The sequence below is a fragment of the Heterocephalus glaber genome, unplaced genomic scaffold (genome assembly GCF_053883595.1).
Source record: "Heterocephalus glaber isolate CG9 unplaced genomic scaffold, H.glaber_assembly_v1.0 deba00001472, whole genome shotgun sequence".
Lineage (NCBI taxonomy): Eukaryota > Metazoa > Chordata > Mammalia > Rodentia > Bathyergidae > Heterocephalus > Heterocephalus glaber.
The window spans coordinates 78203423-78221945 of record NW_028258315.1 but is presented as its reverse complement, the minus strand read 5'-3'; the positions used below and the strand labels follow the sequence as shown (position 1 = coordinate 78221945).

Sequence of the window (18523 nt, the reverse complement as noted above, 5' to 3'; positions counted from 1 at the left end):
CATGATTTTTATTTTTACCTACTTTTGGAAATCCTCTTTTTTTCCTGATTGTAAGATTAATATAGGTTATTTGGAAGTTTAGAAAATATTAAGATGAAATAAATATGATAGTATCACTACAAAACCAAAAGATCACTTTTTTCTGAGGCAAGGTCTCACTTTGTAGTTCAGGCTGGCCTTGAACTCACTGTGTAGTCCAGGCTGCCCTCAAACTTGAGGTGATTCTCCTGCCTCAGCCTCCTGAGTGCTAGGATAACAGGCATGTACCACCATGCCCAGCCAAAAAAGATCACTTTTAACAGTGGGGGTCTTTATCCATTTGTGTATCCATTCATTTCTCCATTGATCTGTTTATTGATCTGTGATATATAAAAAAATACTTGAAATATTAAGTGGAAAAGAACTGACTATAAAATAAGTAAATGCATTTTCATTTTGTTGTATCTATGAAGATACATAAGCATACACAAATACTTTTTGTGTGAAATTTTGATTTTTTTCTACTTAAAATCACTTGCTGTTTTAAAAGCAGTGTCTAAGTATAAAAACAAAATTCAAAACCTACATAAGACCATAAAATGAAAAGTCTTCAGCCAGGCATGGTAGCACATGCCTATAATCCCAGCACTTGGGAGGCTGAGGCAAGAGGATCACCATGAGTTCAAGGCCAGCTGAAACTATACAAGGAGACCCTGTTTGAACCTCCCCCAAGTATTCACTTTCTGTATTTCAATCTTGTGCCTCAATTGACTAGATCTCTAACCTTTCTTGCCTTTTTAATTTTCTTTTTTTTTGGTACTGGGGATTGAACTCAGGACCTTGCGCTTCAAGGCAGGCATGGCGCCACTGAACTACATCCCCAGCCTTCTTTTTAATTTTCTGATAGTTGACCTCCTAAATAGAGTACAATGCTTCTACTTTTTATTTAGTACATAATAACAGATAAATAAACGTATCCTCACTTTTCCTTCTCACTTTTGAAAACATTTTTCCTGTCAGTTTTTCTGTTATGTTTTCTCAGCTACTTTATTGATTTTATGATTTTAATATACTCACATTTTATTTTCAGTACTGGGGATTGAACTCAAGGTCTTTGCCCTGAGCTATATCCCCAACCCTTTTTTAATTTTTAAGTTGGAGATAGGGTCTTGCTAAGTCACTAAGGTTGGGCTCGAACTCTGTCTTCCTGTTTCAGCCTCCCAGAGTCCTGGGATTACAGACATGTGCCACCACGCCTGGTTTATACTCACATTTTTTTGATCTTTTCGTTCAGGCTGGCCTTGAACTCAACCTGTAGCCCAAGCTAGCCTTCAACTAAAGGTGATCCTCCTGCCTCAGCCTCCTGAGTGCTAGGATTACAGCCTGCATCATCACACTTAACTAGGATCTTTCACTTTTACGTAATCTCTCTTGGATGCCTTAGATAGAATTTCTGCCTTAGATATACCGAGGCACAGTTTCGTTCTTCCTTCGTACCCTGGCCTCTTGCTGTGTCATGGTCTATATGTAATCAGGAGTTAAAACATTTATATTCTGTTCTGTCATGAATTGTTTTCTAGGCTTCGTTTATCAGTTTTAAGGTTGAAATGTCAAAAGCCATATTTGCAGTATTCTGATTGTGTGCTCATAGTGTTTACATTGGATTGAAATGATAAAAAAAAGTGATGTAAGTCTCTTCCCTAAATCACTGCAGCCTGAAAGGGGATGATCCATGTATCGAGGAACAAATGGATTGCTTACTTAAGTTCTCTATCAACCTCTTAGAACAGTGGTGGTGAACCTAGAGCACGTGCAGTACAGTGGGCGCTTTGCATCATTGAAAGCTCTGAAAGGTTTGGCATCATTGCTTTAGAGCTAAACAACATTATAATTTGCTTTTTCTTTAAAATAGCTTTTTGTTTCCCCTAAAATCTATAGCTTTGTTATTTATTTATTTATTTATTTACTTTTTGGTACCGGGGATCGAACTCAGGACCTTGTGCTTTTGAGGCAGGCAGTGGCATCACTGAGCTAAATCCCCATCCCTTGTTTTTTATTTAAAAAAAATTTTTTGGATTATCAGAAGAAATGCTTGTTAATTTCTAGATCTCATTGTATAATTCTGTCCTCTCATGTGAGCCAAGGCATGCTGTCCTCAGTTAATGTGGGTAAGGGAGTTGAGGGACAGAAGATTTAAATTACCCAAGGCCACATTTTTAATAATTGGCTAAGCAGGTGTTTGAGAGCCCATTGGTCTGGCATCACAGCCTTTCCACTATACTGCTTGTGAATAAAAATAGCTTTAGTTGCTAAAGGAGAGAGAAATATCATTGTGACAGTTGGCTCTGAGATTGGAAGAATCCTAATGTCATGGAAGGAAGTGCTGCCCTCCAAGTGACCTCAGTCATTTCCAGTTGAAGATTAGGGTATGAGGTCAAGGGTGCTCTGCATATAAATTACAGTTGTCTCTACTGCGGCATCCTGGAGGAAGTAAATATACATAGAGAAGATACGGTGAGGAATACATAGTGGAAGTGGGGTGAAGACTCAGTTACGGAAGTAGAAGATAGGTATGTACAGTAGTAATGTAGCTTAACAGTGATAGATATGTACAGTAGTGGTGTAGCTTAACAGGGTACCACTTCAAAGATGAATTACCCCTTCAGTCTGCTTTCAGATGTTACAGACTCTGGCAGATTTTTGTTTATGATCTAGCCAGATTTGTAATTGAGTTCTTTGGCCTAGAAATCACAGAGACCATAGCTTTAGGAAAATTGAATATGATTTGCATTTTTAGGTATAGCTATCTATTTTCCTGAAGTTCTGAGTTATATAAAGAAGCATAAGGGGCTGGGGATTTAGCTCAGTGGCACCATGCCTGTCTCCTGAGTTTGATCCCCAGTACCGCGAAAAACACCCCCCCCCCAAAAAAAAAAACAAAAGAAGCATAGGTCATTTTAATGCCAAATATTCACCAAATGGCCAACTCCTTGAAATACTAGTTCCTGCTCTGTTTTGTTGGATACCACTGCCATTCTTTCTCACTTTTTGGTACTGTAAATTCCTGATGATGAGATCGGACCAAGTACTTTCTTTTGTGAAATGTGAGCTTAAGGGAAGTTTGATTTGTTTTGTTCACCTTGGATTCCCTAACAGCTAAAATAGTAGCCAGCACACACCTTCAGCACACACCGAGGTGGTTTAATGAGTTGCAAGGATGTTTAAAAAGAAAAGCCAAGTAATATTAGAGGCAAGAAGCTGGGCATGGTGTCACACACCTATAGTCCTGGCACTTGGGAGGCCGAGGCAGGAGGATTGCTGAGAGTTCAAGGCCTGCCTGAGTTATATAATGAGTTGAAGGCCAGCCTAAACTACATAATGAGACTGTGTCTCAAAAAAAAAAAAAAAAAAAAAAAAAATCAAGAGGCAAGAGACTCTTCGAAGTGTTATTGAAGGCTTTAAGTAGGTTTTTTTTTTTTTTTTTTTTGCAAAGGTAACCTTATTGGCCAAAACCACATGTCAAGAGAAAGAGGTCCTCTAATAGTTTCATCAGAAAAATAATGACTTTCCAAACCAATAGTTAATATTCAGTTTGTTTCTTTTTCCATAGTAATTAGTACATAGTTATAAGAATTCACATTTTGCTAAATATGTCTGTTTTCATCATTTTTCAGCATTTATGTTTTAGCCCCTTTGCTGTTACATTTTAGTTCTTTTTCTAAATGCTTGTATTCCACATGTCCTTTAAAGCTACTAGTTATAATGGAAGACCTCCTTGTAAAAAGTGAAAAGACATTAGTGATCGGAGAAATTTCCTTTCTTGCAGATAGGTCTTTTTCTTCTGCAACCTCCCCAAAGTGTAGAGGGTCATCGCCACTGCATATTTCCTATGCACTACCGCCTCCATTTGTAAAGAGAGGAAATAACACTTGACGAATAAAGTTCTTGGGCAAAGTACATAAAGTTTGACTGGTTTTAAGATACTTTCTTGTTGGTCTGTGCTAAATCACTAATTTATTGACATTTTATATGACAAGCTGAGTAAACAGTATAGGAAATGAAAGTGAATGGAGGATAATATAACTAGTGTAATAAAGTTCCATGGTCTGTTATCTATTGTTGCATAATAAATTACTTCAAAACTTTGTGGCTTAAAATGCAAATGTGTATTACCTCACAGTTTCTGAGGGTTGGGAATATGAGTATGATGTATGTGCTTGGCTTGACGTTTCTTAGGAGGTTGTAGTCAAGCTTAGGACAGGGCTGTGGTTGCCTGTAAAGCTGGAGAAGGGAAGGGTCTGGTTCCAGGTTCATGTGGTTATTGGCAGGACTCAGCTCCCTCCTTGAAAGCAGCTGAGCTGAGTGTCTTAACTTGCTTATGGGCCATTGGCTGGAGACTACAGTTCCATATCCTGGGACCCTTTCCATAGGACGGCTTGCAGCATAGCAGCTAGGTTTTCTCTGAGGGAATAAGAGAGTCCTAAGATAGAAGCCACAGTTTTTTTGTAACCTAATCTCAGAAGTGACCTCCTCTCACTTCTGCCTTGTTTTATTCATTAGAAGTGAGGCAGTACAGTGGTGCCACTGCCTTACTCGCAAGTGGAAGGTCCTGAGTTCGATCCCCAGTACCAAAAAAAAAATCTTAACACAGAAGTGAGGCAGTAACTCTGGCCTACTCAAGAGGAGGGGATTACAGAAGGCATTACAGAATGAGGGCATTGTTGGAGGGCAGTTTGGAGGCTGCCCGTCTACCCTGCATGGTAGCATATAAATGGCAATAAAGTCTGTGTGTAGTAAAAAATATTTGTGAACTACATTATTTTATTTTGCTAATCAGAAACAGTTGAAGTCAGCACATGGCGTCTAATTTTAGAAATCAGAATCTGGAGTTTTGGCCAGGTATGGTGGCGCACACCTGTAAACCTAGCACCTGGAAGGATCACTGTGAGTTTGAGGCCAGCCTAAGCTACATAGCAAGACCCTGTCTCACTTCTAGCTTTTTGTGGATAGAAATTCCAAAGCCCTAAAGAATATTGATGTATGAAATGTACTATATACTGTGCTGTATGTGCATTATAATAAATAGCTAGGAGGCTGGGGATTTAGCTCAGTGGTGCCTTGCCTGCCTCACAAGTGCAAGGTCCTGAATTTGATCCCTGATACCAGAAAAAAAAAGCTAGAAAATTTGTGATTGAGACTTAAAAAATTATGTCAGTGCATAAAACCTTGTTTTGAATTAGATTGATGAACAGAAATTGTATTTATATTTATTGTTAATAATATGTCTTCTCCATATTTCTCTATTCCTTATTCCCTATTAGACCGATCTGGGATAGAAAATGTCAACTCTGTGGAGGCTTTGCAGGAAACCCTCATCCGTGCACTAAGGACCTTAATAATGAAAAACCATCCAAACGAGGCCTCTATTTTTACAAAACTACTTCTAAAATTGCCAGATCTTCGATCTTTAAATAACATGCACTCTGAGGAGCTCTTGGCCTTTAAAGTTCACCCTTAAGGCCTTTGTTTATCTGAACATGAACTGATACTAACTGTATATTTTGTGCATTTAGCTTATTTATATGTGTGTATCATACATGGAGAAAGAAAAGACCTTTAAGACAATACAAGATTGTAGGCTATCTCTGTAATCAAGCAATAGCTGTTTGGATTGAGAACTCTACAGCCGTGATTAGATATCGACTGCATCTTCCCAATAGACCAATCAGCTGTGTCACACTTAAACTGGAGAAGTTACACTGAATTATAATCACACTGAATGTTGGACTTTTTCATCTGCCAAAACCAAAAACACAATCCCAAATATAAGACTTTGAAATTAAACCTTTGTGGTAGAAGTAGTGTTGAATGTTGGAAGTTTTGGTGTCACCAAAAGACTGGTAATTGGAGATTTGGGGAGCTAGGAGTTCTCCTTGTTTGTATTTTACTCTGCCACTGTTAAACTTAATGATCCTGGGCAATTTACTTGGTTGTGGAAAATGAGAATTTATGGTGTCCCTAATGCCCTGCCTCATGGAGATGCTAAAAATGTCTATAAAAGCATATTTACCTCTTGGGAGATAGGCACTATGTAAATAAGGTAAAAAAAAAATTTATTATAATTGTTCATCATAATGAATAACAACTTGTTATTTCTGAGCATTTCTGGGAAACCATTTCACAGTCCACATCAATCTATTCAGGGTTCCTTGCATATGTGTGGGGTATCCTGATGATATATATTCAGAGTTTATGGATGCATCAGATACATAGTATGTGTACATAGTATGTATGTGAATAGTTATACATAAATATATTTCTTCACAATATTTTAAACTGTGAAGAACTTTATCATACAATAAACTTAAAACAAGAGGTGTCAAAAGACCCAAATTAGGTGCATTTTACCTATTGATGATGACATAACCATTGCTTTAAAAATATTAGATGGTAGAATATTAAATTTATCCTCTATTTTTGTTTATTTAAGCAACACTTAAGTCCAACTTTCAAAAAATATGTATTTTAGAGTTCATCTTTGGTAAAATTTTTGGTTCAAGGTACTAGTTTTTTAAAAGTTCATTCAGATTCTTACCTTGTGCTAATAAAGGTTGCAATGCTGCCCCTTCTATACATGCTGCAGCTCGATGATAAAGAATTTTGATCCTATCTGAAGAATTAATGTTTAAGCAAACTGTTGGCATGTGTAGGCATGTACCTGAGTCCACTTGTTTTTTTTTCCTCCCTGAGTAATTCTACAGGGATTTTGTCAAGTTAGATTTAATCTGTAATTTGAAAAATCATTTAGTGTGTTACCTACAGACTTAGAAATGGTATAGTCAAAGACTTTTTCATCCATGCTTCTAATAGTGGACTTTATTAAACAGATAAGATCAGCTTCTGTTTGGGAGAAATAGTCAAAGTTGAGGATTTTATGTATGTTTTCTGTTTGCCTGGAAAATAACAATTAATTGGATTTGTTGGTAAAGATTGCCTTCTATATAATGTTCAGATGATACAAAATTGTAAAAATTTTAAGAACTTGCTTTACTCCACTAAGCCTGTTACTTTCATTATGTGAACAGAATGCCTTATTTTGTTTTTTTGGTACCGGGGATTGAACTCAGGACCTTGCACTTATGAGGCAGGCACCGGAATCACTGAGCTAAATCCCCAGCCCTCCTTATTCTTTAATCTTGATTAATTTGTTGCTACTGAGATCTGAATTTCTGTGGCACTGGTTAAGTGAGTTAAAAAAAACCCCTCTGATTGTAAAAGAGGAAAGGAGATAGTGATGTAATATGATATAAACCATAATTGTGATTTACCTTAGGTATGACTTTTATGGAATATACAGTTATAATTTTGTGAATTCTTTACATGATAACATTATCTTTTAATATTTTGTTTCCTAAGATAAATGTGTAGTTTTCTGTTATGAGGGTAGAAACAGCTTTTTGAGATAATATCAAAAACCTCAAAGATCATGTTGATTCTTAATTTTTGCCTTTTGCATAAGCCTCTTTTATGACATGTATCTTTTAAAATGATTAAGTCTTTAGAATATGTAACCAGAACTATGTTAGTATTGCTTATAAAATTTTAGGTTCAAGATATACATGTATATGTCCATATATAAGGTATATAGGTTCACATTTTGTCTTGTAAAATTTTATTTGAATAAATTCTACCTGTAGTAATGGGAAACAAAATTAATAGTTCATATTGCCACTCAGCATTTCTATATTTGAAAATAGCCCAGTATGATACTTGTAATTCTAAAATTAAACCAGCAGCCTATTACAAGCACATTTTTTGATTGAGTTGTAGTTACAAACTTACTAAGTTTATGCAAAGAGGACACCAGTGGAAGACATCAATTTAGGGAACTTCTGAAGTCAGTTGGACACTGTTGATTAATGTACTGTATGGATTAAGTGATGCTTTAACTGATTTTACATTTTAAAGTTAAAATATGGGCATTATATCAGAAGTCTTAAGGGCATTATGTCAGCAAGCTAAAACATTTTTTTTCTGTGCTTTTAATGTATCTCTACATGATCTGAGAGAAGATTCCAGCTTTTAGAGAGATGGTTGAGGGAAAGGGGAAACATCTTGGGATGAAGCTTGTTCTTATGGTGATGTTTTAATTACAGATTAAAGAGAAGGAAATTGCAGTGGATTAAATGTATAGCTTTTGTATTTACATTTCAATAAATATCCATTGTAACTTGATAAGATGATTTATTTTATGTAAACATTGCAAAGCAAGGTGTAGAAGCTCAGCTAGATTTATTACTGTGCACGAGAGTAAATACCTATCAATTATTCTTTTTTCAATATAAAGTTTGCTGAATGTACAAGAAAAGTTTATCACTTAGGATATAGAATTTTTTTAGGGGTCGGGGGAGGGGCTCTGTCAGGAAACCGTTACCTATGAACAAAGACTGTGCTGATTTGATCCAAAAAAAAACCCCACCATAAAACTATTCTTGAACTAACATGGGAAATAAAATGGCTACTGTTTTAAAAATGACAGAAATATGTTGTTGACAGGATATGAATTATTTTCTATAAATTGTAATTGATGACATGGATAATATCTTCATGTTTCTGAGAAGTAATCTGTTCATGGGGGGAGGGGATAATAAATATAATTTCAAACCAAGAGCTGTTTTGTGTCTGCCTTGACGTTTTTGTAAAAACACTTAATAATTTAACTTACTACAAGTTAATTTTTCCCCTGAGCATAGTAGGATCTTCTATGTAAATCTCTGATTCAGCATGGGGAAAAATACATATATAATATATATATATGGCTTTTGTAAAGAAGATTTTAGTTTAGAAGTTTCAGCAAGGGATGTTACTATTTTCTCTGATGCCAGAGAAAACCTGAGTGATGGTTTGCTGTGTCTGGTGAGGTGCCTTTTCTGAGAAGGAGATGTGAGAGGATTGGTTGCTTGATAGGCCATGAACCTACCAGAAAGACCACCTCCCGTCCCTCCAAGGGTTGCCCAGCCTGACTGAATTGAATTGTCACTTAATTGGCGGCACATGGAGTATTTCTTAGAGTAGTATTGCCCTCCACTTTTCTGTGATGTTAATGTTGGGAGAAATTGGCTCCTTGATCAGATTTGGAGATGCTGGGTCAAACAAGATTACCGAGATGTCTCTTTCTGTTTTCTTAAGCATTGTGAATTTTTGTTTTTTCGTTTGTTTTGAGGGTCTTGCTGTGTAGCGCAGACTGGCCTTGAACTCATTAAGCCGCAGCTGGTGTAGAACTCCCAGTGATCCTCCTGCCTCCGGAGTACCATCGTTATAGATGTGTGCCACTACACCTGGCTTAGCATTGTAAATTCCTTAAGGAACGGTTTAATGGAATGCGTTTTCTCCAAGAAACTCCTGTTTCTTACTCCTTGCACTGAGCATTTATTGACTCTGGAAAGTTTCCTTAGAAGAAAAAAACAACCTTGTTAACCTTATACCCCCTTGGGTGTTGATCAAATTCAGTGCATTATTGCACAGATTTGTGTTTAATTTTGTAGCCCTCCCTTTTTTTCCATAGCCTAATAAAACACTAAACTCCAAAGAAACGTGGTTAATAGAAAAGATGGGTTGAATTCTGCTGAATTCTGGGACTGTTAGTAAAGACAACCAATTAATAGATCTGCTTTTAATTTCCACACTTGGGCCTGTGTTAAAATTGGTTAGGTTTGGGCCGGGGATTTAGCTCAGTGGTTCCGGCACCTGCCTTGCAAGCGCAAGGTCCTGAGTTCGATCTCTGGTACCAAAAAAAAAAATTGGTTAGGTTTGCTTCTCTAAGATTTCAGTCTGAAAATTTAGAAGAAGCTGTGCATGTGAGAAGTGCTCTCCAGGATGTGAGCTGGTTGCTGTAGGGGTGATCATTAGAAATCGGTGTCAGATCTGCTTAGGACAGCACTGAATGCGTGGGGTTCAGAGCTGGGAGGGTGGCATCTTGGAAGAAGCCTTGCTGCTCTCCACAGCCTGTGACACAGTCCTCAAAGTGTACATGTTCTCTCGGAAGTAGCATCTCCTAGATTTCGTTGTAAGTTCCCGAAGAAGATGGCTGTGTTATTTAAAAGACTAAGGCACAGAACATGCAGGTGAATATGATGGTCCTAGGATTCCTTCCCCATATTTTTCCTATTGGAGCCTGCAGAGTTGAGTATGGTCTGTTAGTCTCTGAGGTAAGCTGTGTGTTGTTTTCTTGTGTGTTATTTTTCTGTCAACACCTTCATTAGTTTCTCCCTATTTGTTGTTTTGCTTGTACATTTTCATTTGTCTCCCCCTCACTCCCCATAATAACCATTTCATTACCTGTTCAGGTTCTGCAGTTAAATAGATGCAAGCTGGGTTATTTCCAAAGTGGAAAGTACCTGCTTTCATGATCAACTTGTTCCTGTAATGGCTGCTCTTTTTCTAACCTGTTCTTTTTAAAATTAATATCTTTGAGGAATATATGGATGATTTAGTCATTTATTCATGCCCACATTTATTGAACATCATGAGTATCAGGGTTTTAAAAAATCCTGCAAATTCAGCTTCCATGGAAAGCCAGGGAGCCAACCCAGACAGTATTGGAGCAGTTGTGAGCATAAGGGCATCTTCAAGCTGATTGCCAGGCCCTGGTGTTCTAGCCGCTGTGTATTGCTGCCAGCTTGTAAGGGCTCATGAGAGCCACTAACTTTCCAGAGCTCTAGCGGACTGACCATAAACACAACTATTTTTTACAAATTAGGTTATGTAAGCTTTTGAGGAAATGATTTATATTTAAAAAGGTAACACTCAAGAATGGCATCGTGGTGCACACCTGTAATCCCAGCATTCAGGAAGGCGAGGCAGGAGAATCGCCATGAGTTGGGGCCAGCCTGGGCTCCATAGACCCTGTCTCAAAAAAAAAAAAAAAAATCAAAAGAATTACTTTCTAATTATTTTATTGTTGTATTTTTGAGGTTAAATATCTTAATTTATCTATATGGTGGGGATACTTTGTAATAGTGTACTCCTGCACATCTCCTTCCTGCTGTTGATGGCACATTTCTAGCTCAAAATTGGCCAAGGAGAGATGACTTATATCATGGAAATCTACAAATTCTATGAAAATCAAGCATTGATTTCTTGTTTTTATTGTCTAAGACTTTTATGTCTAGACACACTTATGGGTGTGGTGGTCTAGGGCCAAGCACACTGGGTGTGGGAGGACCAGGAAAGAGATTTAGGGGCCCAGGGCTGTTTATGCATGGAGTCTGAATACCTGGAAATTGATCTAGAAGGGCATGGGCATTGTCCTGTTGGCAAGAGGGTAGGGCACAGCCAGAACTGGCCTTCAAAGTATGGCCTCCAGGCAAGTACGCAGCAGCCTGAGTAGCAGGATGGAAGAGGGGAATGCTTCTATCCCCTCTCCTCTGGCAGGATGGAGAGGACACCTTCACCTGTCACCTACCTGCCTATTCTCAGGGAGGGTTCAGCAGTTCTTGATGGTATAACTTATCAGAGCCAGGACACTTATTCATGGGCCATGTTTCAGCAGTGGACAGGGTTACGGGGCCTTGAGGTTTGGAGTCTTGGTGAGATACAGCTTTGGTGATTATGCTCTCCCTGGGCAGCATCCCTCCTGGGACTGACCTGGGTGTGAACCTCAGGTTGGAATCTTGTTTATTTTTTTGGTACCAGGGATTGAACTCGGGACCTTGTGCTTGCAAGGCAGACGACGGCACCACTGAGCTAAATCCCCGGCCTCAGGTTGGAATCTGTTTTGGTTTATACCAAGGTGTCTCCCTAAATCCTTATTCGCTAATAGTTGGGGCTTTTGGGAGGTGAGTGGATGGCAGGTGTGTGATACCTGATTAGTCCACTGATGCTGAGAGGTGAAGCCTGGCAGGAGGGGGTGGGCTGCTGTAGGCGTGGCCAGGGTATGTATATGCCCCTGCTGCCTTGAGCATGCGCAGCTTTTTGCCCTGCCAGGATAGGCTGCTAACTGCTTCTTCTCTGCCCGGCCCCCCTGTGTAAGAGCCAGCTGACTATGGACTGAAAACTGTGAGCTAAACTCAACATTTTCTCCTTTAACTTGTGAGTGTTTGGTATTTTATTCCAGCAATGAAAAGTAAGACAGAATCCTTTCCGTCTTAGATCCAGGCAGGGGGGAGGAAGAGGGCTCCTTATTTGTGCCTCCTAGAACCGAGGTCCTCAAAGCGTGGTCTTCCAGTGAGTGTCCCCGCCGGAGAACTGGTCCGAATTGCAGATTCTAACCCCCCCCTAATGGGAGACTCTGGTAGGGCCTTACAGGTGGGTTTCAACAAGTGTCGTCGTGCTGTGTTAATTTGCTGGGTCGGGGTGGTTTAGACAATGGAGGTTAGATTTCTCACAGGTGTGGAGGCTGGAGTCTTGAGATCGAGGTGGGGAGGGTTGGTTCCTTCTAAGGGCTGAGAGGGAAGGATCTGTTCCAGGCCTCTCTCCTTGGCTCACAGAGGAGAGTCTTCTTCCTGTGTCTTCATGTCGTTTTCCCTCTCTATGTATGGGTCCAAATTCCTTTCCTTCTAAGAACCCCAGTCAAATTGGATTAAGGCCCACTGTAATGACCTTGTTTTAATTAACCTTTTTTTGGAGACAGGGTCTTGCTATGCAGTTCAGGCTGGACTTGACTCACTATGTAGCCCAGGCTGGCCTCGAACTCACAGTGATCCTCCTGCCTCAGCCTCCTGAGAGTGCTGGTGCACCCCTGGCTTAATCAAGTCACTACCACTACTACTACTACTACTACTACTACTACTTCTCCTCCTCCTCCCCTCCCCCCTCTCTTTTTGGTGGTACTGGGGATTGAACCTAGGGGCTTTGCATTAAGCTCCATCCCCACCTGTAACCCCAGGAGGTGAGGATCTTAGGATCTCACTAAGTTGCCCCAGCTGGCCTCAAATTTGCCTGCCTCAGCCTCCCAGAATGCTGGGATTTTAGGTGTGTACCACCATGCCTGGCTAACAGGCATTTTGAGGATACAGTTCATCTTACAACACTTGGAAAACCTGGTCATATAAAATTTATATGTACATCCTTCTTTGATTCCCCATTTGTGAGCACACATAAGTTCCAGACTGGGTCTTCTTTGTACTTGTAACTAGTAAATGTTATTATAGTTTCTCAAATGTTATTCAAGTTGAGTGACTATTGATGAGAGGCTTATTGATATTTTATTGGGGTTAGAATCACAACCTTTTTATGTGCGCATAGTACACCTGCCTGCCTAGACTTAATTTGGTTGCAAGGCTTTTACAAGGAAGCCTGGGGGCTGAGGATTTAGCTCAGTGGTTCCACCACCTGCCTTGAAAGCGCAAGGTCCCCAGCTTGATTCCTGGTACAAAAAAAAAAACACAAGGAAGTCTGATGCGGGACACTTTCCGGTTGAGGTCTTAACTACCACACGCTATAGTAGATTACTGAGTTGCTTGATCTTCTTTGCTACTTTTGTGCAGCTTGTATGTAGGGAGAATTCTTTTGGGGATACAGAAAAGGCTTGACATTTAACTGCCTCAGAAACATGTTTCTTTTTTTCACTCTCAGAGCTTTTGAAGAAGGAAGAGCAGGAAAAAAATAACCCTGCTTCATTCAAACATGGCAAAGCATTCTAGGTGTTAGTAATTTTAAGAACTCAAAACAAGACTGTAAAGGTCATATAATTGTCATTGAGAACTATCACACTGTATTTGCTAGGGACTTTCTATGGTTGCTTTTTGATTTACTTGACCAGCAGTTTATAAGTTGCTATGGAGACCTACCCGTTGCCCATGCTGCCTGGGCCTTAAAGACCCAGAAACTACATTTAATTTTCTTCCATAGAGCTGACATTTTTTAAATTTTTTTTTTGGTACTGGGGATCAAACTTGGGACCTTGCACCTGTGAGGCAGGCAGCAGAACCACTGAGCTAAATCCCTGGCCCCTGACATTGTTATTAAAGAGAATAAAACAGAGTGAATGCTGGATTAGAGCAGACATCCTGTTCTTGCTTTTTTCCCCTTTCCTGTTCTCTGTGGTTTCTGTGTTTACCAGGCCCTGAATAGCCCAGTGTTAGAAATTGTATAATTTGGTCTCTGGAGTTTTTTCAAGAAAACAACCACATTTCTGTCTTGCGTACAGCTTTGTTGCTTTTATTGGTAACATACTGTGGGAGCTGAGAAGCTTTGAGGATGGTTGGCATCTATGTAGTTAATAAACTTCAGCTCAATTCCAAGATTTGACAAATGACAAACTTCTCTCATTTCTGTGACTGTATTTTGTTCATGCAGTGGGACTTCTGAAGAGGCTCCAAGGTAACAGAAGGCTGGTTCATGAGATATCTCAACTTCAGGGAAGCCAGAAAGGCCTGGCTGGTCTAGGGAGTCTATCTTTGGTTGTGCCAAGAAACTGAATTAGCAGGCTAAGCTTGAGGAAACACTGGGAATTCTGGCAACTGCTCTCAATGGATTTTCTCACTTCTCTGAGCTTTGCCCACAGCCACTGAATGCATTATGTTACAAAGCTAATTATAAAAGATCTTGAGAGCCAGGGGAGAGCTGATTCATCTGATAAGCTGATTTTGGAGCACACCTTGAGCCTGCGTTGTAATATTCTTCTAGAAGGGATGGTTGAGAAGTTAAAACCAAAGCTATTTTTTTGGGGTTTTTTTTTGTTTTGGAGACAGGGTCTTGCTGTGTAGTTCAGGTGGGCCTTGAAAAACCAAACTGGCCTTGAGCTGTAGAAATTGCAAAAGACTGGGCCGGGGAGTTAGCTCAGTGGCACCCCTCTTGTCTCGAAAGTGCAAGGTCCTGAGTTCGATCTCTGATACAAAACAAAAACAAAAACAACAAAAAATTGGAAAAGACTGAAATTTGCTGGTGTAAACGTTTAGGTTTTACTGGAATCTATTTATTTTGTCTCAATTTAACTTCAGGCTTTAGACCATTTGGTGCTGATTTTTATGGTTGTTTTAAAGGAGAGGACACCTCCATTTTTGGTGTAAGCAGTTCTTTATTTCATGGGAGGTGGATTGACGATTGTGACATTGGTTGTTCACTCTGGTATTAGGGTAGTTTTGGTTTCGTCCTGTGACTTCTTTGAGAACTCAGGGAAATCTTGGAACTTCTCAGGTAACCATGTTTATGAAATTGATAACATTAACAGAAATTTAGGGAAGGACCTTGGAGATCATCTATTTCAACAGTACTCCGACTAGGACACATCTAAGTGGTGCTTTAGTTTAATTCCTTCCAAAATAGACTTGGGGACAAGAAGTTGCATTCTGGGAAGTGATGCCCAGAAGCAGAAGGGAGGAGGGAGAAGCCAGTACAGGGCACCTAGTGATCTGGGTACCACTGAGAGCATCTGCAGCTCGGTCACTTTAAGGATACTTGTATGTGCTTCAGGGTTGTCCCTCCAAGAGACGAGGGAGTTGGGATGCTTATCCACTGGCTCTGTCTCTTAATGGCTGAGGGATGCCCTTGAAAACTGAGCTAGTTCCTGCATACCAAAGAAAGCCCTCAGCTGAGAATCAGAGACCTGGTGCTCCACCTTGCTTAATCTGAGGATAGAATTTCCCCAAAAGTGATAGCTGGGGAGTTTCTTTAAGGGGCCCAGGATGGGGCAATTGGATTCAAAAGAAAGAAGCACTCAATGCCAGGGTGATCAGTCCAAAGCCAAAGGGGCTTAGACATAGTGTGTCCTAGAGATAGACAGCAAGACAAGGGATATTCTACCTAGGTCTGTCCACAATGAGGGGGTAGGGGTGGAGTGGAGAGGAGAGTTTAAGGAACTTGACTCAGGGCAGGGGCCAGTTTCTACCTGGTTAGCAGTCTGTCTGAGTTTTCAGGATTCCAGGCAACAATTAAGCAGGATTATCAATGTCTAGGAATATTTAAGGCAGCAGCTTGGATTCAAGCCTGCAGGGAAAAACATGTAGCTGGCCAGGGTACTGAGCAGTCCAGGCTCTCTGGTCCACAGCCCCTGCTGAGGTCCCTGCCCATGGTCAGCATCAGCTGCCAGCCATTGAGGGCACCACCCTGGAGGTCTAGCCCGCTTGACCTTTCAGATGTCTGTGGCCCCAGCCAACACCTCCCTGCAGCCTGTGGAGTGACCTCAGGTGAGAACTGTCCAGTCAAACTCTGCCTGAAACCCTGGCCCACAGAACCTCAGAATGAAAGGAAATGATTATTGTTTTACCCTTCCAAGTTCGACGTACTCTGTTGTGCTGCAGTGGTAACTGGGACACTTATATGTGATTTCCTGGACTCTGGTGGTAATCCTGTCTTTCCTCCCCAGTCAAGTATATACTGGTATGAGTGGCACTTTTAGGCCCCTCTGATCTACTTTAACTCATATTAGCAAAATAAGTTATTGAAGACTTCTTACTTACATATTAATAAGTTACTTCTGACGTGTCACTTTCCGTCAGTGATGGGCAATTAACCTGTCCACACTCATCCTTTCAGATTTATTTTTAATCCAATACAGAAAACCGTTTTAAGCCTGGTGTGGTAATGCACACTTGCAATCCAAGCTTTTTGAGTTCAGGGCCAGCCTGGGCTACATAGTGAGACCCTGTCTGGGAAAATAACAAAATGAAAAAACCAAAAACACTTTTTAAAATTAAAAATCAAAAATAATTTTTTTTTTTGGTACCGGGGATCAAACTTGGGTCCTTGTGTTTGCCCAGCAGGCGGAGAAACCACTGAGCTAAATCCCCGGCCCCTTAAAAATCAAATTTAAACACTTTGCTTTCTCCAAAGCCAGTTCTCTGAGGCACTTTCTGTCTTTGAAACGTGATTGTCACTGCTGGCCTACAAGGAGGAGAGGCTCCTGTGACTCTGTGCAGGGTAGAGACAGCCTGTCATTTCCAGAGGTGGTGGTGGAAGCCCAGGGAAGTGAAGATACCTCTCTGAGCCTGCATTTGCGGGATTTCCCAGCTGCACCATCAATGATTTATCTGTCTCTGGGGTGCTGCAGTCACTGAAGATAACGTTTTGAAAAGGGCTTTGTGAAGAGGCCAGTAGTACCGTGTATTCATCCTGTGCTTTTATTTCCTTCCTGTGGGATTCTCCTGTGTTAATCCTGCTCCACTCAGTTGCGAAGATGGAGGATTGTACTCACTGCTACTTCATAAACATGCCATTTCATTCTATCTATCCAGAGTGGTTAGACTCAAGGACAAAAGAGAAACGGGAAGAACTTGTCTCATTAATCTTTCTATAATACAGATCTTAAGTTTGGACCAAAAAAATTAACCTGATAAACTGAGTGAAGGGTCAGGAATATGGCTTGCAAATTTTGGGGCTATTTGTGGGACTGGAAAAGGAAGTTCTCTAAAATTTTAGCCTCAGAATCATTTGGGTCATGAACTATTTCGTACAAAAAAGAAAATCAAACTGGGCATGGTGGTGTACACTATAATCCCAGCCCTCTAGGAGGCTGAAGGAGGATTACAAATTCCAGCCCAGCCCCTGCAACTTAGCAACTTATACCCTGTCTCAAAAGAAAAACTTTTTTTTTCCCATTAAGTTTATTGGTACATTTTCGATATAAAATACAGTTATATTCATCATTGGGATCTTGTACCTTTACGTGAGTATCTTGGTTCTTATTTTTTTTCCCTTCCCCTGCCCTCCCTTCACCCCCTCTACCGTTCCCTATTTGCAAAGACTTTGTTTCCATTTTTTTCCTCTTCTCATATTTTTTCATTTCCCTTCTTTCCTTTCCCCTACCCCTCCCTCTTCCCCTATTCCTTTAGACCTTTTCTTCCTATTACACAATATCAATTATACATTTTAAAAATTACAATATCAAGATCTAGAAGACATTACCACAGATTTTACAGAATTGAAAAGGATATAGAAAGCATATTACAAAATCTTTTCTGAAATAAGTTTGACAACTTGTAAGATGTACCTTGGAAGACAAATTAATGAAACTAACTCTGGAGGAAATATAAAATTTGAATAGCACCTATCAAAGAAAGTATATTCCTAGCTTGAAAACCTACCCATATGACAACAACAGGCTCATGTACATTTTAACTGATAAATTATATCAAACATTTAAAGCAGAAAAAAGAAGGAATACTTCTCCCCTCATTTTAGGAAATCAACATTGTGCTAATCCTAAAACTGGATAAAGATAATAGAAGAAAAAAGTATGAACATAGATAAAAATTTGTTGAACAAAACAAACTACTAGAAGTCAGATCTGGCAGGATGTAGAAAGTGGTTTTATTATAGGGATGGCAGTGTTGGTTCAGCATTGGAAGATCCACCCCCGAAAGTCATCATTTTAACAGAGAAAAGGAAAAAGCCATATGATCCTGTCACTAGTTGGAGAAAAAGTATTGGCCTAAATTCTACAGCTGTTCATGGTAAAAGCTATCAGGAGACTAGAAGTAGAACAGAACTTTCTCAACAGATAAGCCGTGTACTCCATACTTCCACCAAAAACACCGTATATGAATGGAGAAGATAACAATGCTTTCTCTCTAAGGTGGGGAACAGGGCAGATATGCCTACTCTT

The 18523-nt window shown here is 39.9% G+C and overlaps 1 protein-coding gene across 3 annotated transcripts in view; it reads left to right on the top strand.

The window, feature by feature from the left end:
• The window catches only part of Nr1d2 (nuclear receptor subfamily 1 group D member 2), a 32428-nt gene extending 23779 nt beyond the window's left edge, over nt 1-8649 (top strand). For all 3 annotated transcript variants that reach the window (XM_087181448.1, XM_087181447.1, XM_087181446.1), the window contains exon 8: nt 5301-8649. In XM_087181448.1, coding sequence (XP_087037574.1) covers nt 5301-5497 — 197 coding nt within the window. In that variant the 3' untranslated portion in view covers nt 5498-8649. The remainder of the gene's footprint in view (nt 1-5300) is intronic.
• Nucleotides 8650-18523: the final 9874 nt, after the last annotated feature.